Source organism: Dermochelys coriacea, chromosome 2 (genome assembly GCF_009764565.3).
Source record: "Dermochelys coriacea isolate rDerCor1 chromosome 2, rDerCor1.pri.v4, whole genome shotgun sequence".
Classification (NCBI taxonomy): Eukaryota; Metazoa; Chordata; order Testudines; family Dermochelyidae; genus Dermochelys; species Dermochelys coriacea.
The window spans coordinates 137,310,378-137,328,295 of record NC_050069.1 but is presented as its reverse complement, the minus strand read 5'-3'; the positions used below and the strand labels follow the sequence as shown (position 1 = coordinate 137,328,295).

At 38.0% G+C, this 17,918-nt stretch overlaps 1 protein-coding gene across 1 annotated transcript in view; it reads right to left on the bottom strand.

Moving 5' to 3' along the window:
* MARCHF11 (membrane associated ring-CH-type finger 11) overlaps nucleotides 1–17,918 on the bottom strand; it is a 39,228-nt gene that overhangs the window by 6,053 nt on the left and 15,257 nt on the right. The window contains exon 3 of the mRNA XM_038391795.2: nucleotides 6,053–6,245. Within this exon, the coding sequence (XP_038247723.1) occupies nucleotides 6,053–6,245 (193 nt within the window). The remainder of the gene's footprint in view (nucleotides 1–6,052; nucleotides 6,246–17,918) is intronic.

Sequence of the window (17,918 nt, the reverse complement as noted above, 5' to 3'; positions counted from 1 at the left end):
AGGGCCTGCAACTCTGTTGGGTCTCTTCATTTGCCTTCTTGTTTTTAAACCATTAGGGTTCACTCACATTACATTTACAAACTTTTCTCTGAAACCATAAGGGCTAAAAACTTTTTTAAATGAAAGCAGATATTCTCATATACTCACTTGTCTCAAGGAGCTGTTGGTTTAAATAAAACACTAAATACTACAAGACTTGCAATAAAACAGATCTGGCAACAGTAGATGAGATAGAAGGGGCAACCTCTGAAGAGTTTCCCACCATTTCCTCCCCTAACACTGAGTCTGACTCTACGTCTGGCACAACTACTGATCCCAGGGGCTTAGGTGAAGGGGGTGAAGGGATCCTCATTGGTGTCTTGACCTTCTTTTCAGGACACTTTCTAGGGAGTTTTGGCCAGATGGATCTGACCTGGCAGGATGCAAGAAAACCGTACCCTCAGGATCTCTAAGATTTAAGCAAACAGATTGGCCAGATCCAACAGTAGGAGAACCTTTTCTTCTTATTGTGATGTCTTTCAGAAATAGTACCACTGTAAGAAGATCTTTCCTTGGCTCTATACAAAGAATCTGGATCCTGAGCCAGTGGAACAAATTTCAAAAGCCCCTGCAAACACCTTTACAAAGACAATCCTTTTCAATCTGTGATTTGGCATCAAGCTACAGCACCAAAACTGGCTTTGTCAACACAAAAGCTGTATGATCAATGGATTTTTCAGTTCATTAGCAATTACCTCTTCCCCTACTCCTCCCCACTCCTCAAAAAAATCATTTTGGGTCAAACCAAAACCAAAATTTTCCAAAATGTTTGGCAAATCAAAAAGTCTACAATTCATTTCTGGTTGAACAAAATGTTTCATTTTGATTTTGATCATTTCTAAATGCTTTGATTTTTTAAAATAAAATTAATGCAAATTTTGAAAATACTTTTGAATCAAAAAGCTAAACATTCACTTTAAAAATGTTGAAATGATTTTTTTCAGAGTTTTAACGTCTTTTTTTACTTAAAGAATTCAGCAAAATTGACATAAAAACATGAAATATTTCAGCATCACTAAATCTGCATTTTTTTTGCTGTAAAACATTTCAGTTGAAATATTTTGTCCAGCTCTAGTTGCCATGCTACTCATGCCTGAGGACATCTTCCAGAAGAAGGTCTCCCAGAATCATGCCTCTTGGAGGAGCAGGTTCTGGAGCAAAGTCTTAGTCCTTGTGGGCCCTTTTTGAGTTGGCCTTGCAGGCATGACAACTTTTAGCTAAGTGCTCTTCCCTATGGAATAAATTGCCTCAAGTGGGGACCATCACAGGACAAAAGGAAAACCCCTTAAAACTATTGTTTAGATGGGCCCACAAAAATGTATGAATTGATCAAACAATTAACATGAAATATAAATAAATCTAACTTTAACAATACAACTATTTCAAAAACCACTTATAACTAGATTTGTCTAACATGAAGGAAAAAGAGCTAATGAATAGAAAGATACTGCAGTACAGTTAGAGGGGGAGGTTATTTATACCATTTATAGAATGTTGGAGATGGGGAATTGTACACACTGACTGACAACTTACTACTTCAAAAAGGTTCCATTATCACAATCTTAGTCATTCTTCCCCAATAGTGTGACTATGTGGAGGCAATGTGATGAAGGAGAGCAGCCAAGTCCAAGCAATGGAAGAGCAGGAAGCTAATGTACTATTCCTCAAGGAATCCTTAAAGTTTTTGAATCCTAAATTCCTTTAATGTAAACTCCTTGTGCTCTCTCGCTCTCTCTCTTTCTCATAATCCCAACAAGGAGGGACTAATCTCTGGCGATATCAATGTGTACAACTTTGATTGGTCACAGTTCCATTTAGGTCAAATGTGAAAGACTTCTCTACAAATCTTGCATGCTCTGGAAGTTTTCCTTTAAGAACTTCTTGCCCAGTTCAGATGCAGAATTGCATAGAGAATTGCCATATTTGACACTGAAGTGACTAGAAAGGGGTACTGTAAGGAGGGACCCAGAATTCCTGGGGAAGATCAGAAGAGGATGAAGAGAACAATGGATACAAATTTAACCTATATGTTAAAATGTTTGTTAAATTGATGTTGATAGAACTCTATTCCGTGAATAGACAGTAAGAATAGTTTTGTTAAAGTCTTTATTCTTTGTTAAATGTTACAAAAGTGGACTTCCTGTAAAACTGGATAGGCTGCAAATGGAATTGATCAGAGAATCCACATAAGTTATTTAGTAGGTGGCATACTGGTGAGCTGTAAGCTTTGACAGTTTTCTCTTGGTACAAATGAATGACAAGGCTGGCAGATTAAAATGTATGAGACATTTTTTAATATTACTTACTGGATAGGAGTGTGGATTGATGCAATGAGATCAGATTTAATGGAAAAATACTAAAAATAATCTGTTAAATTTTCTAAATGTGCAGGTTTTTAATATAACTGTACAGTTCTCACTAGCCAATTATTGAACTTCATTTCAAAATTATAAAAACAATAACACTTCAAGCAGTCCAGATATTTACATTTCTCAGGTGGCTGAAAACATTTTATTGTTTATGCAGAGCCATAGATGTGCATAACTTTAGACCAGTGATCTCCAAACTTTTTTGATGGCGCATCCCTATCAGTAAAAATTTTTTGAGCACGCACCCCCAATATATGTATATTTATTTATGTATAAATTATATACATGTACTACTGTACTAATATATTGTGTAAATTATAAAACATACACAAAAAATAGAAATAAAAAAGATGAGATAAAGATGAAATAAACAATATTTTTTTAAAAAAAAATATTTATTAAAAGTACAAAAAGCCTTTTTGCTCTCACTAAAAATATATTATTAATAATAATATTTTTAGTGAGAGCAATGTGATTGAATATGCTTTATTATTTTTGAAAATCTTGGTTTAACACTTTGCGATACAGCGAGCGCTCAGGGTGTGGTGCAGGGTCTGGGAGGGAGTTAGGGTGCGGGGTCTGGGAGGGAGTTATGGTGTGGGAGGGCGCTTAGGGTGGGGGTACAGGGTCTGAGAGGGAGTTAGGGTGTGGGAGGGTGCTCCAGGTGGGGGTGCGGGGTCTGGGAGGGAGTCAGGGTGTGGGAGGGCGCTCAGGGTGGGGGTGCGGGAGGAGGCTCAGGGCTGGGGCGGACAGGAGGTGCAGAGCACTTACCTGAGGCAGCTCCTGTTTGGTGCAGAGGGTGTGCAGATCCCCATGGCCATGATGCTGGGAGCCGCAATTCTGGGAGCTGCTCCCCCCAACCCCCGGCAGGCAGGGCCACCCGGAACGCAGGGGCTTTAAGGCCCTGAGCTAAGGGGGCCCCGGGGCCTTGGCCTGCAGCTCTAAAGCCCCTTTCGGAATCTGACCTGAGAGCATGGGCCGGAGGACTCAGGAGGAGCAGGGGTAGCTGCACAGCCAGCGGCTGGAAAGAAGCGGCACTTTCCCCTTTAAAGCCGGCCGGAGAGAAGCGGGCTGGAGGACTCAGGGCTGCCCCCCTTTTTTTTTTCTTTTTTTCTTTTTTTCCCTCTGGCAGTGCTCATCCTGCCACGCAGCCCTTTTGCTCCGGCGGCACTCCTCCTGCTGCACCCCCCACTCAATCGTCGCATGCACCCCACTTTGGAGACCACTGCTTTAGACAACTGGAATAGGTCTTTAGTCATGGAGTTTACAACTCCGGCCCTGACCCTGAAATTAACTATCCATGAGCGCACCCTTGTGCCTATGCAAATCCTCACTGAAATCAGTGAGGCTTTGCATGGATGCAGGGACCCATCCACAGGGAGTTTATTGCAGGAGTAGGGTCTCATTGAGACATGACAAAATAATGGATGATCACAAATAAAGGGATGGGGCACTTAACTTTAACTTTTAGACTTGTGCTTCATAACACTTCTGTTAGTTGCATCAACACTGCAAAGGTCATCGTGTGTGAGGAACAGAGTATAGCATACATCTACTTGTTAGTCCTTTTACATAATTTAGAGGTAGTGGGTAAGAATTAAAGAGTAAGACAAAAACTTTCTAATGTAATAAAATCATTGCCCACTGAACTGCTGTTGGAAAGTTATATTTGTTACCAGATTGTCTTGTGGCTTTTTTTTAGATCATTCAGAAACCTAAACAACGCTTGCATTCCAAGGAATTTAATTCAAATATTTTCAGTTAAAACAACTACTCAGATTAAAGTCCTTTACCCTATAGAAGTTACAATAACAGACACCTCTAACACAGAGTAAAGTTGGAGATGTTAATAGATGTTTTAAAAATGTATAAGTGGTCTGGGATACACATGTTTAAAATACAATAGGCTGCAGAAGATTACTTGAAAGTATATTGAACTTGAATAGTCTGAGCTGATCAGAAGTACAGAAATGCTGCACAATTACCAAAACAGCTAATCAGTTATTTCTTAATTCCCAGACACAAGTTTGGTAACTTAAAGTTATTAGGTAATATAATGGTTAAAAAAAAACCCTACATACTAAGCTTGTTACCATTAATTAAAAGTTAATGTTCAACTAAGGAAAGTATAGTTACAAAAATGTAGCTAGAGTTGCTAATTAATGCTATTAGTATTAATTATAAGACTGTAGTGTTATGCATATATTTAGATCTAAGGCCACTGGCAAGTTTCCAAGTATCACTACTGTATATTGTTTTAAACCTAGATATGAAAATTCACATTGGACATTCCAGTGACTACTTTATAACTCTTAGCAGTCCTTTCTTAGAATTGAATTTCCTCATTAGTACATCCACAACCCTGTTCCATTGATACATTTAGTTCTATAGATAAATACACTAATGTATTTTTATCTGTCTACAGATAATAAGCAATAAATTTTGAACTGTTAAGAGTTTGATTTTTTGTAACAAATTAAACCAGTGAAAAAATTAAATTAACACAATTAGTTTCAAATAACTATGTTGTCAACTGAACTGTATGATAATGTATACATGATATAATAAGAGGCAATGTGGTTTCATGTAGAGCAGAAGACTCTGAGTCAGGAATTCCACGTTCTGTTTCTGACTCTATCATTGTCTTACTATGTATACAAGTCACCACTCTTTCCCTGAGCTTCCCCATATATAAAATTGAGTTGTTAGCAACATTTGAAAAGGATTTTGAGATTTTTATTTTTAATAAAAAGCATTATACAGCATTTCATCATGTTATTGATATAAATATTCTGGAAAGCTTAATTCAAATTACTATGCGTTACTTACCCTAAGAGTGACTAAAATCCCTTTATTTTTATTTTAGTGTAACCTCTTTCACATTCAGCTCATAGTTGCTTTACTAACTATTTAAAAGTTTTTATTTAGACATTTTGGGATCAATATATTAAAGGAAGTGCGCACGCGCACACACACACGCTTTCAGAAAGTTGCATCTTCACTTTTTAAGAGTTCTGATGGCATCATAAACCACTTGAGCTCTGCTTTCATAGAATAATTAATAAATTAAAATACTTAGCACTTATATAGTGTTTTTTATCTGTTTAGGATGTCACCAGAACTCTTGAATTAGTTCCTTCATCTCACTGCAGCAGTGCAGCCTATCCATTATACTCTATTTCTAACATAGTGAGTCACACAACTGTGTTCAGTGTAGTTCTAGCTATGTAGATCTACAAGAAAATCCTTCAGGGACCTATTTTATCCTTGATGTAAATAACTAACTCTGATTAGCAACAAAGGAAGAGTTGAGAGAACAGAACTCTCATTAGTCCTTTTCATCAAATTTTTGTTATAATTTGACCTATTGACCCTCCTACATTTTACCATCCTTTTAGATTTCAAAGTAGGCAAAATTGATTGTGATTCTGGGATTTAACATTTAGGGAAAGTGATCTGATCAGTCTGAGGCTTACGTTTTTGTTTGATTCCTCTCTCACAGTGTCTCTACTTTTATAAAAGTCAAGTGTTTGCGAAATATGTCAGCTAAGAATAAATAATTAGAGAATTGAAAAGCTGAGGAAGTTTGATCCATAGTTACACTCTTAAACCACAATCTTTACTGATTAATGTTTTGAGCTTACCTATGCACACTAGATCCATAAAACCATACATTCCATAGCAGATTTGAAAAAGGATGTCCTTTCTTTGCCATACTGCATAGGGGCTGAAGGCTGACCATAGAAGCCAAGTCACACTTGCTACTAAGAACAGAGATCCTAGGATTACAGCAATCATCTGCACTTTTTCAACCAGTGTTATTGTAATGCTTTGCCACTAGAAAAGAAACAAAGTAGCGTAAGATAAAATATTACTTTTTGAAGACTTACATTCAACTCCAGTTTTCTCCTGAAACCAGAAATCATTTTAATATTCATACAAATCTTCATAGATCTTTGCTAATATTTTTGACACTACAATTTATGAAGGAAAAAAAGACAGACTAATAGTATAGAAACTGGTTATGTTAAGGTTTTTTTTAATGTTGTTGCCCATATCACTATCTAGAAATGTACATTGGAAGATTTACAATTATTTCAATCCTGCTATGAATACATTAGACAAAAATATTCAGCATCCGGAAATGCAGCTTGCCTTTCACATCTATATAATAAGTAGCATCAAGACACTGTGGGAAGGACAATATCAAAGCCTTAGGTCACAGACCCGCGAAAGACTGTGTACCTTAGTGGGCTTCATACAGAATGGGAGTCCAAGTAATAAACTTCACAGGCAAAAATTGTTTAAAATAAACCTTATAGCAAGAGGATGGATTTGCAGAAGATGGCCTAATGGAAATCCAGTCACAAGTAGCATATTATGAAGGAATAGTTTGTTTCCTACAATTAAGGAACTATACATATACAATACATTTTATCAGTATTTAAAATCTGTAGAACTATATTTGGATTTTATTAAGGACATGTATTCAATAGCAAAATCATTTCATACTTCTCAGATACAGCCATATAGCACCTTTGGCAGTTTTGTGCTCTGTAATGCTATCAGTTACAGACATTTGTGTTCTTCTCTTCTCACATTTACCAAAGTGAGACAGAACCAGAATAACTTTGTGCTAAATATTAGGAATCAAAACAACACTCTTAAATGTAATAAAAATTAATTTTCATGTGACATATAATTGTTAAGAATAAATATTAGATTGTTTAAAATATGTGGAAAAGGTTAGTGATAAGCTGATAAATAAAACCTTCACAGTGCAATTTTGGCAAGTTTGAGGTTCCTTTTTAAATAAACTTATGGTCATATGAACTTGACCTGGGTTTTGGGTTTTGGTATGTTTAATTTAAAAAAAAATTAATTGCCTGTTAAAATTTTTGGTGAAGATATCATCATTAAAGGTTTCACTCTTGAGTGGAGAGGGAATGCAAGTGTTTGGTTTGGGACAAAGATTACAGGACTCCCTGAATTATTGCGGGACTACATCAATGGTTTCCATTTGGATTAAGAATGACATTCATAACTGGGAAAGGAGCAGGGACAACTGCTTTTCATAAGTGAGTAAATTGTATTTTGCCAATATCATTTGATAATTGGCTACCTTCATTTCCAGGATGGCTGGTAACCCTTTATCTACTCTTTGCTATTGAAAGCAGAAATGTAGGTGTTAGATACAAATCCTTGGACAGGTCTTAGGGACCTAAGTTTCTACCAGTAAAGTTCCCTAGGTGCCAGAATTTCTGCCAGTGGGCATGCGCAATACCACCTAAGTCCTGATGCCGCTGAGCTGCTCGTATTCCAGCTCATGTCTAATCCCTGCTGAGATTCACAAACTAGATGTTCCCTTGCCTATTACATGAGCTGATCTGGTCGCCATACTCTTAGCATGCCTACTCATCAAAGACAGCTGGGGGTTAGAGAGAGCAAGTCCCATTATCTCCATCAGCCCTGTGGTAAAAGCACTCACCTGGGATGTGGGAGACCCAGAATTCAACAGGTGCACTGCTTGATTTGGAGCAGGGACTTAGACCCATGTCGCCCAGGTAAGTGCACTAACCACCCAGCTATTCTGCATGGGCCTCTTTCAATCTCTCCTGTTGAAGTAGTTCCATTTTGTATAACTAATGAAATATTCATTGGTCCAGAAAGAGAATGAAAATTATTCTATAATCCAGAAATTAAAGCACTCATCTGAAGGATACAAGAACTGAGTTCAAGTTCCTTCTCTAACTCAGGCAGAACAGGGATTTGAAAACAGATCTCTTACATCCCAGATGAGTACCCTAATCACTAGGCTATCAGATGTCATGGAGTGGGGGGAGTCTGTGAAGGGGGTGCATAAACCCCATACCAACAAGGTAAGGGTTAATGAACTTCTCTGGCCTCAAGCAGCCCTGCCCCACCACACCTGTAAGGCATGTCAGGCCTAGAGAGAAGATAAAAAGGCAGAAGCTTCGCTAATGCGAGATCTGGGAGGGAAACACACCTTTGCTCTTCAGCCCTAAAGTGCCTGGCTGAAGGCAGGAGCTGCTTGGGTAACATTTTGAAGCCCTTGTCAAGACAATGGAGAGCTTGAGTCTGAACCAGTATTTTGGGACTATTACTAGAGACTTGCCTGCAAGTAACAAACTGGGTTATGGCCTATCTGCAGCTGTCTGAAGGAATTGTCCTGAAATTGTGTTAGTTCATTTGTGTTTGGTTTGCCTTTGATCTTTGATAGCCCTGGAAGGGGTGGACTTCTACAGATTCAGTTGGAGGGTTTAATCTCCCAAAACCAGAGTTGTACCTTTGGCTGCTTGGAAATGGAAGACCAAAGGCTGGGTGAGTTCAGAATTCTGTCATGCTTGTAGGGGGTCCAATTATATGACAGGATCTTTGGGTTTTGTGTTGTTAGAAATGACTGACACTGGCTTTGTTACCTAATTCTAAGAGAGGTAACATTGTTGTGAATCTTAGGTGGAGGGAAGTGCCTTTGAGGTGCAGGATTTAAATTCTGTCCCCTCCACAGCATTTCCTGTGGGCTAGCTTAGGTGGATCTCTGTTCAGTTGCTTTTCTTGGGTACCCAACTCTTCCCCATGTATTGTATAGGATGCCTGGTCATTTAACTGAGAATTTCATTGGGCAGCAGGATGTCTAAGGGTTAGGTGTTTCAGTGTTGCAATGCCCAAGTTCGTTTGCAGACCTAGCCCACAGTGACTAACGTTCATATACTATTTGGCAGTGCATGAAGATATTTAAATTTCTATCCATTCTGCATATGAAATGGTTGGGAGCATGTTACAGCAACACTGGTTTCTGCAATAATTTGTGTAGAAGGCCAGTGTAATATTGTAAGAACAAAAAAAGATATTTAACTGTCTTCTGAACAATATTTTTTCATTGACAATTATCTGGATGTTGGGGGCCAGGGAAGAATTGTACATATTATACTGTGTAACTTAACAAAAACTGTTATCAACCTAGGGATTGTTTTTGTACATAAGGCTATAAGGGGGGACAACTTGCATTTAAGGGACACTATGATAAAAGTCAAAAGAAATCAACATAAAATTTTGACATTCTATTTAGACTTTTTGCCTCCCATCTAAGAATTCTAAAACTGGTGTAACTCTATTTTTAGTTACACCAATATAATATCCATTGAAGTCATTAGGAGTTAAACTTATTGGACCAAAATCATATATGTATTACTTTGTGCCATTGTTTCTAGTAATCTATTTTACACAAGCTTTAAAGAAAAGCCACTTCTCAGTATAATTACTGAAACGAAAATGTAGACAGGTATAAAACCTTGTAGATCTACCAAAACCACATCAGGAATTATGCTTAACCATTTTTGTAATTCATTCAACTGAAGCATTTTGCTGTATTTTAATACTTTTAAAAATGAAAACTGTTCACATTAGAAATACTTTAGAATTTCCCTGCAATATTTCACTGAGCATGTATTTAGAATTTAAAAGATAAATGAATATATTATTTGAATTAAAAATGGCTCAAGTTCTCCATATATGGTTTAGTGTGGTAATGAAGGTAGACATAATTCAAGAATGGATTGGCTTCCATTCAGTAGGCCTGTGGGAATTAGGGTACTGAGGAGAATTAGCTGACTCTCAGAAGACTGGATTATGACCAAATCCTCAGATCAATTGTCATAATTTGCTGATTTATACCAGATTATGATCTAGTCCTGTAGCTTCACAGCAATCTATCCTAAGTGTACTAGGAGTTAATTTAAACAAAAATTTGTCTGTAGGCACAATTCCTTTTTGACATTGGAAATGATGTGGTAGGAAAGTCACGTTTAGTGAAATAGAAAGCAAATGGACAACCTATCCTGGAAAAGGAAGAATAAGGAATGCATAATTTTTAAATTCTCTGTTGCTAGCTGAGATTTTTATTTAAATCTTAGTATCAGCAGACTAACTGGTGTTCAAAAGTTTGGATGCGGGAAGTAGCTACTTAATGTTTAATGTAGCTACTGTTTGGGTATGTCTAAACTTTGAGCTGGGGATGTGATTTCCAGCTTGAGGAGACATACCTGTGCTAGTTCTGATCTACCTAGCTTGTTAAAAATAGTATAGTGGGGTAATGTGAGTGGGAGGAGGAGTTAGCTGCCCCAAGTACTTGCCTATGGTCTTGGGTGGATCAGGGCAGCTAGGTCCTCCCACCACTCATGCTGCTGCAGCTACACTGTATTCTTAATGTGCTAGCTTAAGGATGGGGGGCATAAGAGGGGATGCTGTTCATCCATCTCAAAAGTGTGGTAGACCCACAACTCAGTGCTTAGATGATACACTGATAGCTACCTTAGAAATATAATTAATTAGATAGACATCTGTCTATCTGCAACTAAAAAATCCTGCATTTTTTTTAAATGCCAATGTTGTCTCCCCCCATTGGACAGATGGATGATTTGGCTAGAAAACTGATCGTAATATCACCATACTCATTTTTACACTCTAATATAATAGCATTTTACCATTTTCCATCAGCCCAGTTGAAGAAACTGCCTTTACCAATTTGTCATGTTTTATCTGAGAAATTTCCCTCTTGAATTTTAAAATGGGTGTATTTTTTTAATGAATAGATACTTATTGAGTCCAGGCTGGCACTTCATTGTCCTTGCAAGATCCTGCAAAATCCGGTAAAGAACTGGATACAATCCAGTATACGATCCTGCCCACCAAATCAAAAGCTTTGCATTACAGAAGTGCACAAGCTGTAAATACTAACTTCTCATACAGAGTCTAATTTTGAAAGCTCTGTACATAGAGATTCTGTTTTGTGAGTTGCATGTGTGAAAAGTTTATAGTGTGGGGCCCAAATTTTGTATTTCCCTGCATTGTAAAAATTTTTGAATACTTCAGCCAAAATTGTGAAAGGACCCCAAAAATCTCCAAATGAAAGCTTTGAACCAGACATAAGATTTCCAGTGATTCTGTTTATATGTCAGCTTTTAGTTAGTAGCCAGTTATTGTGAACTGATAGGATTTAGAAGTAGGTATAGTAACTTCTTGTAGCAAAAATACTTGTTTTTAGTTTAATCCAGACGTAGGCAACTTATGGCATGCATGCCAAAGGCAGCACGTGAGCTGATTGTCAGTGGCATTCACACTGCCCGGGTCCTGGCCACCGGTCCAGGCAGCTCTGCATTTTAATTTAATTTTAAAGGAAGCTTCTTAAATATTTTAAAAACCTTATTTACTTTACATACAACAATAGTGTAGTTATATATTATAGACTTATAGAAAGAAACCTTCTAAAAATGTTAACGTATTATTGGCACGCAAAACCTTAAATTAGAGTGACTAAATGAAGACTCAGCACACCACATCTGAAAGGTTGCTGAGCCCTGGACTTTAATCCAAAAATGACCCTTCTGCATCGGCATTCTTTATGACACACTAGAATACATTCTCACAGAAATGAGATTTCATAAATATGCACAAAAGAAAGTCTATTTCCACCAATCACAAAGCACAACTAGCATTAAAGTTAGTTTTTCTGAAACTTATCTGAAATAGAAAGTTATAGTAATTTCATATGACTAAGCCCCTTCTTGTAGGCAGCCACTAGCTAAGAAACTTTTTGTTGTAAGAACAAGATTCATTTTATGGAATCAAAAACTATTTAAGCTTTGTCTAATTGGCTATGACTATTTATAGCTCTTTACTACACACCATGTTGCATGCTGTTAAAAGATTAAGTGATTGCAACAGCACATGAATTACTTACTATTAGCAAGTTTTGTCAGTGTGATCGTTGCTGTTTCTTAATCTTTTAATGAAAGTTAATGTTGAGAGGCTGCACTAAGCATTTTATAAACTGATTTAACATTCAAAAGCAAATACATTTTTCATTTCAATAACTAAATTTAATTCTAATTCAAACTATTTGCAACAAATATTTCTCATTTTCTTAATTTGGTAACTTGTCTAAATAAGGAGTTATAAAACGTGAATATAAATTGTTCCCTTTATCTCTAGATTTTTTTAACTTACAAAGCACTCTGCTAAAATGATCTTTCTAATTAGGGAATGTACAGTCAGTAAATCAAAAATTTTAAAGATGCTTTTTTCAATATAGACATATGCGAAGAAGGTAGAGGAAAAATACCCTGAAAAATAAATTTTATTGATAAGAAATCGTCATTAAATGTAACTCTATATATTAACTATATATAAAATTGTTTATAGTCTCTGAACCTTATTAAACCTGTCTGCTAACTATTTTAACTCTAATTTTTGGTTTAGCCAGAAAAATATTTGCCATGTCAAAATCTTTGAATAAGAGCATTCCAATCCATGGGAGAGGGCTGTTGGGTAAGTTGTGCCAGTGCATTCCACAATTTACATGTGTGCACAGAGTCTACACTACTAGACTGCACTCATGCAGCTGCTTCACTTTGGCTAATATCTCCATTGTAGATATAGCCCTTATAGAGAAAACAATGTGCAAGTGCAGAATTCTGATTTGGTATCATTTTACACGCACTTAGCCAGGTATATAAGACTACACAAAGTAAAAGGCATTGAGGAACTGGATTCCTTATATTCATCAGAGACACTGTTACACTAATCCGCATGGAGATTGTACTATAACGTTCTTCCTGCTTTCCTTTGAAAACAAATCACATATCGCTCTACATTTATGTTAATGTTTTTGAAGATCCGCTTAGATATTTTGCTTTGCTTATTCACTAAAGGCCTTAGCCTCATGTAGAACTCTCTTTGAATTATATGGGAGTTTTACTCGTGTATCAGTGGCAAGTCATATCTCTAACTCTGACCCCCAGATGCACTGTTCCTCTATTTAAGTTGTCTGGTTATTTTTCAAAATATCTGGCCCCTTTAAGAGGAGTCAGGGTCCAGTCTGCCAGTGATAGGCTTCATTCAAAGAGTGAGCCCATCTCCGCTCACCTGTAAGTAATTAACTGCTGGTTGGTATCTGATTGGCTAATGCGCACCTGACTTGATAAGACTATCAGAATGCAGTTAAAGAAGAGGTACTCCCAGAAAGAGGAGGATCCTAAGGAAAGCGTCTTAGAGAGGGCTTTCCTAGATAGCTGCAGTAGGTGTAGCTTGCAAGGAGCTGCATGCTACCTAGAGAAGAGTTACAGCTGGCAGGTAGGTCCTGGCTCCAAGGAAGGAATCAAGGTTCAGTACCTTGTGGGCAAAGCACCTGGATGTGGGACTGAAACTAAGATGGAGTTTGTCTCCCTGCTAAGAAGCCTTGGTGAAGCTCTTTCTTGTGCTCCTGTTGATCTTTCCTTTTAACAAATGAGACTCTCAGAAGGGTGGGCAGGTGAAGGTGTGCTGTTTGATACATAAAAGCCTTGCTGAATTTATTGATAACCTAAACTGGAAAAATTAAGGTTTCAGAGTAGCAGCCGTGTTAGTCTGTATCTCCAAAAAGAAAAGGAGTACTTGTGGCACCTTAGAGACTAACAAATTTATTTGAGCATAAGCTTTCGTGAGCTACAGCTCACTTCAGACAGGGTGCTCCTGCAGTGCCACAGCTGGTTGCAGGGGGGCATATGGGGATGGCATATGTCTCTTATCCTTCCATAAGGAGAAATAGTGCAGAATTTGCAAACTCTTTTAAAAAGTTCAGACTCTTCATAAATGTAATTCTATAGCTCAGAAGTTCTAATTATCTAATTAAAGAATTAGGTTGATTCAACTATGTCTATACCTCTAAGAAGAGAAGAGAGATTTTTATGAATAAACATCTTTTATCTTCTGGGTTGCACCTATATATCAGCCTCATATTCTTTGACTGGTTAACTAATTAGTCTTTCTGATCAGTGTATTTATTTCTTCCTCTGTTATGATGAAGCTTGTAAAAGTCCACTTGTTTGTGCAAGATGTAAGGTTCAAAAATAACCTAAAAAATTCACTGAGTGAGAACAGAAATTATATGTGGAATACAACATAACACACACAAAAAACCACCTCCACAGTGAAACTGGGGTTTTGGCGATTTGTAGTCTGTTTGGTTGTTGGGGGTGGAGGGGGGGTGTCTTTTTGTGCATCCTTTATAATAAACTTTGGAGTATACCTTATGGCCCCAAAAATGAAATAGGATAGGACCTACCTATATCTAGTATTATTTAACTAGTAGTCTAGAGATCTATAACCATTCTCTTTGAAAATAAGCAACAGGTAATGAAATAGAAGGCTACAAAAGCTGTTACAAGTGTGTAAGGAAAAAATACTATATTGTGTTAAGTGAAAACCATACCACTTTCCTTCTCTAAGTTGTGACTCAGTTAATGCTGGATAGTTTTAATTTGTCATTTTAAAAACATGGGCCAGATCTGCAAATGGTATAAATTAGCATCATTATGTTAAAGTAAATGTAGCTGATTACAGCAGCTGAGGACCCTATGAATCCAATACACTTAAAGACTGGGGGGGAAAAGTTGTCTTTCCAAACAGAAATGGAATATATGTGCAGACTAAAGGTGAATGGCTCAAATATGCCTCATAGGCACAGCCCTAAGCTGAAGGTAATGCAGAGCTACACCACCTCAGCAGAACATCCAGGAGCCATCCTACCTCAAGGATAGAAACCTCCCAGCGTTCTCTGGAGCACACCGTACAGCTCACAGGGGGAGTATGCCACTGCTAATCTCCTAAAGATGATACAATATGCATTCCCTTCTGCAGTCGGCCTGTTCAGGTGGCTGATTTAGAGGGTTTAAGGCCAGGGTCCCATCCTTTTGGGCAGGGATTTCTGTACACCCCCCCATGAGGATGTTTACCTCCCTGAATTTCCCCAACACCCCCCCCCCCCAGTTTTGTGAACTAGTTACATGCAGTGTTGCCAATTTTGTGATTGTTTGGAAATTTGAACTGAAATTGAAACATTAATACACACTTTAAAAGCATATACAATGTATAATAAAATACGTATATCTGAAAAAGTATAATGGATTTGAAAAGTATGAACATAGACTAGCTTCCTTATACAGCTGTTGTTTTTTATGACAATGTCAGTGCATTCATTTCAATGATTGTTGGCCAACCTAATAATTTCAAATCATGATTTATAAGCAAAGTCTAAATGAGCTCTCCCTGACAGCTAGTTATTAGCTGGGGTCTGGGGGGAAAGGCTTCAGGACCAGATTGTATTTACATTCACACCTCCTCTACCTAGATATCCAGCAAAGAGAGCTGTGTTGCCCAAGCGATAGATTTTGGCTAGGGTGGGTTACAAATCACTTGATTGTGGGAGGTAAAGAAATGTTGTTGTTCTTATTGTATGAGTAAAGGGCAGTAGAACTGTACTTAGCCTGTGCTGATTGAGGGCATAGAGAGAGAGGGTGGGGACAGATGCTTGATGGTCTGCCTGAGTCACAAATACTATTAGACCTGCCCCTCTCCACTGTTTAAAGACAGAGCTGATTAGGCTCCATAGATAGTCTTTGTTTTGTTAAGTGATCACTACAGTTGAAATCACTGATAATCAGGTCTAAGTGCTTAGACCTGCTGTGGGACAGTGTTTCTGTGAAAGAGATGGCCCAGTCCGCACTAGCAGCGAGGTTCCCACACTGAGAGCTCAGCTAAAATCACTGAGAGGTGGGTGGAACCTCAAGAGACCAATTCTCAGAGGTCACAGTGGCAGGTGGTAGCAGAAGGTGATGGCGCAGGGCCATTGGCAACAGAGCGATGGAGTGAACGGTGGCACAATGAACAACAGTGGCCAGAGCAAACAGTGAGCAGCTGAAGGAATGAGCAAGGTGCCTTCTTGCTCCTCACCTGGGAGATGAACTCACATGAAAGCACCTCTGAAAGTCTCCACTAACCAAAGACAACACAGGTGAGAGTTAATGAGGCTGTTAAGAATGTTGGAGACATAACACAATTCATGAGAACAAACATAGCTATGGCATCATACTTTTTATTTAAGCAAGAGATACCACACACTACAAATTGGAGGCCAATGTTAAGTGCATTGTCACTTGTTCATCCTGAAGTTGAACACTGGTTCTGAACAAGACCAGCAAATGCTCACTATCTTTCTGCAAGAAACTCAACTGACTGGCTAGACGCATGTGGTGAAAAAGTGAACTCTCTCACCACATTCAAAAAATTTGGTACATGGCTGATGAATGCACCAATGCAAATGGTCATCAAATATTAAGTCATTGTGTACATTAATCTTTGTCAGTGGTAGGCCAGTAGATGCATTTCTAGGTCAAGTTATAGAAGACAGATTGGCTGCATCTGTGACAACCCACATCTTAGAAGAGTTAAATGCTTGTCAATGGGACCCCAAACAGATGGTTGCTTGTGCATTTGATGGAGCGGCAAACTTCTCTGGAAGATATGGTGGAGCACAAGCTTTGCTCAGAGAAAAGTGTAACCCTAGTCTCTCCTTCCCCCCCCCCCCCGCTGGTAATAGCTCATCTTAAGTGATCACTCTCCTTACAGTGTGTATGATAACACCCATTATTTCATGTTCTCTGTGTATATAAATCATCTCCCCACTGTATTTTCCACTGAATGCATCCGATGAAGTGAGTTATAGCTCACAAAAGCTTATGCTCAAATAAATTTGTTAGTCTCTAAGGTGCCACAATTACTACTTTTCTTTCTACTCCAACTAGTGCTTGTACAAGCTGCAGACTCTTCAAAAGACATTAAAAAGCTATAAATTTAATGTCTTCATTATATTCTTTTTTCAGCAAGAGTCCAAAAAGACTGAATATCTTGGAAAATATAGAAGATACACGGGGGCTGAAGTTCAAATTAGTCCAACCTGGGAAAACCCTCTGGCTTTCTCATGAGCGATCCTTGGCTGTTGTCTTAAAATTACTCCAGCCATTATTACTGGCTTTGGAAAGCATGTACCAAGATGGGATGGATCTAAGTAGTGAGGCTGGTGGATTACTTTTGCTACTACATTCAGAGAAGACTATTGCCATTCTCTCTCTTGTAAGTCTACTATTGAAACCACTTGGGTCATTAAACAATGCCATCCAGGCATCTGCTACAACAGTAGTAGATCTTTGTCCATCAATAGAAGCTACATTTGGATCAATCAGAGAGCTATCCATTGAAAAAGTACTGGAAGAAGCAAAGACTTCAGTCCAGAAGTTGACTGATGAAGGCATTTATATTGAATCCTTAAGTGAAGAGGACAAGAAGTGTTTGTTAAGACAACTGAAAAAGTACACAGACTTGATTCTTAAAAATCTACAACAGCGACTTCTAGATTCTACTCAACCTCTACATAGCTTTTACAGATCTCTGTTTTATAAAACACCGACAGTTGAGTGGAGTGTGGCACTACCAGCAATGGGGCTGCCATGTGCTCAGGACAGAATAGAGAATTTGAACATAGAGTGGAATATCATACGACGAATGAATGAAGATTTGACTTCAATTTATTTTTTTATCATCACTAGTGGCTTGACCCGACCTTTATCCTATGTTTCCTAGGCTGAAAGAAGAGGAATTCATCTCTTGCTACTCCCA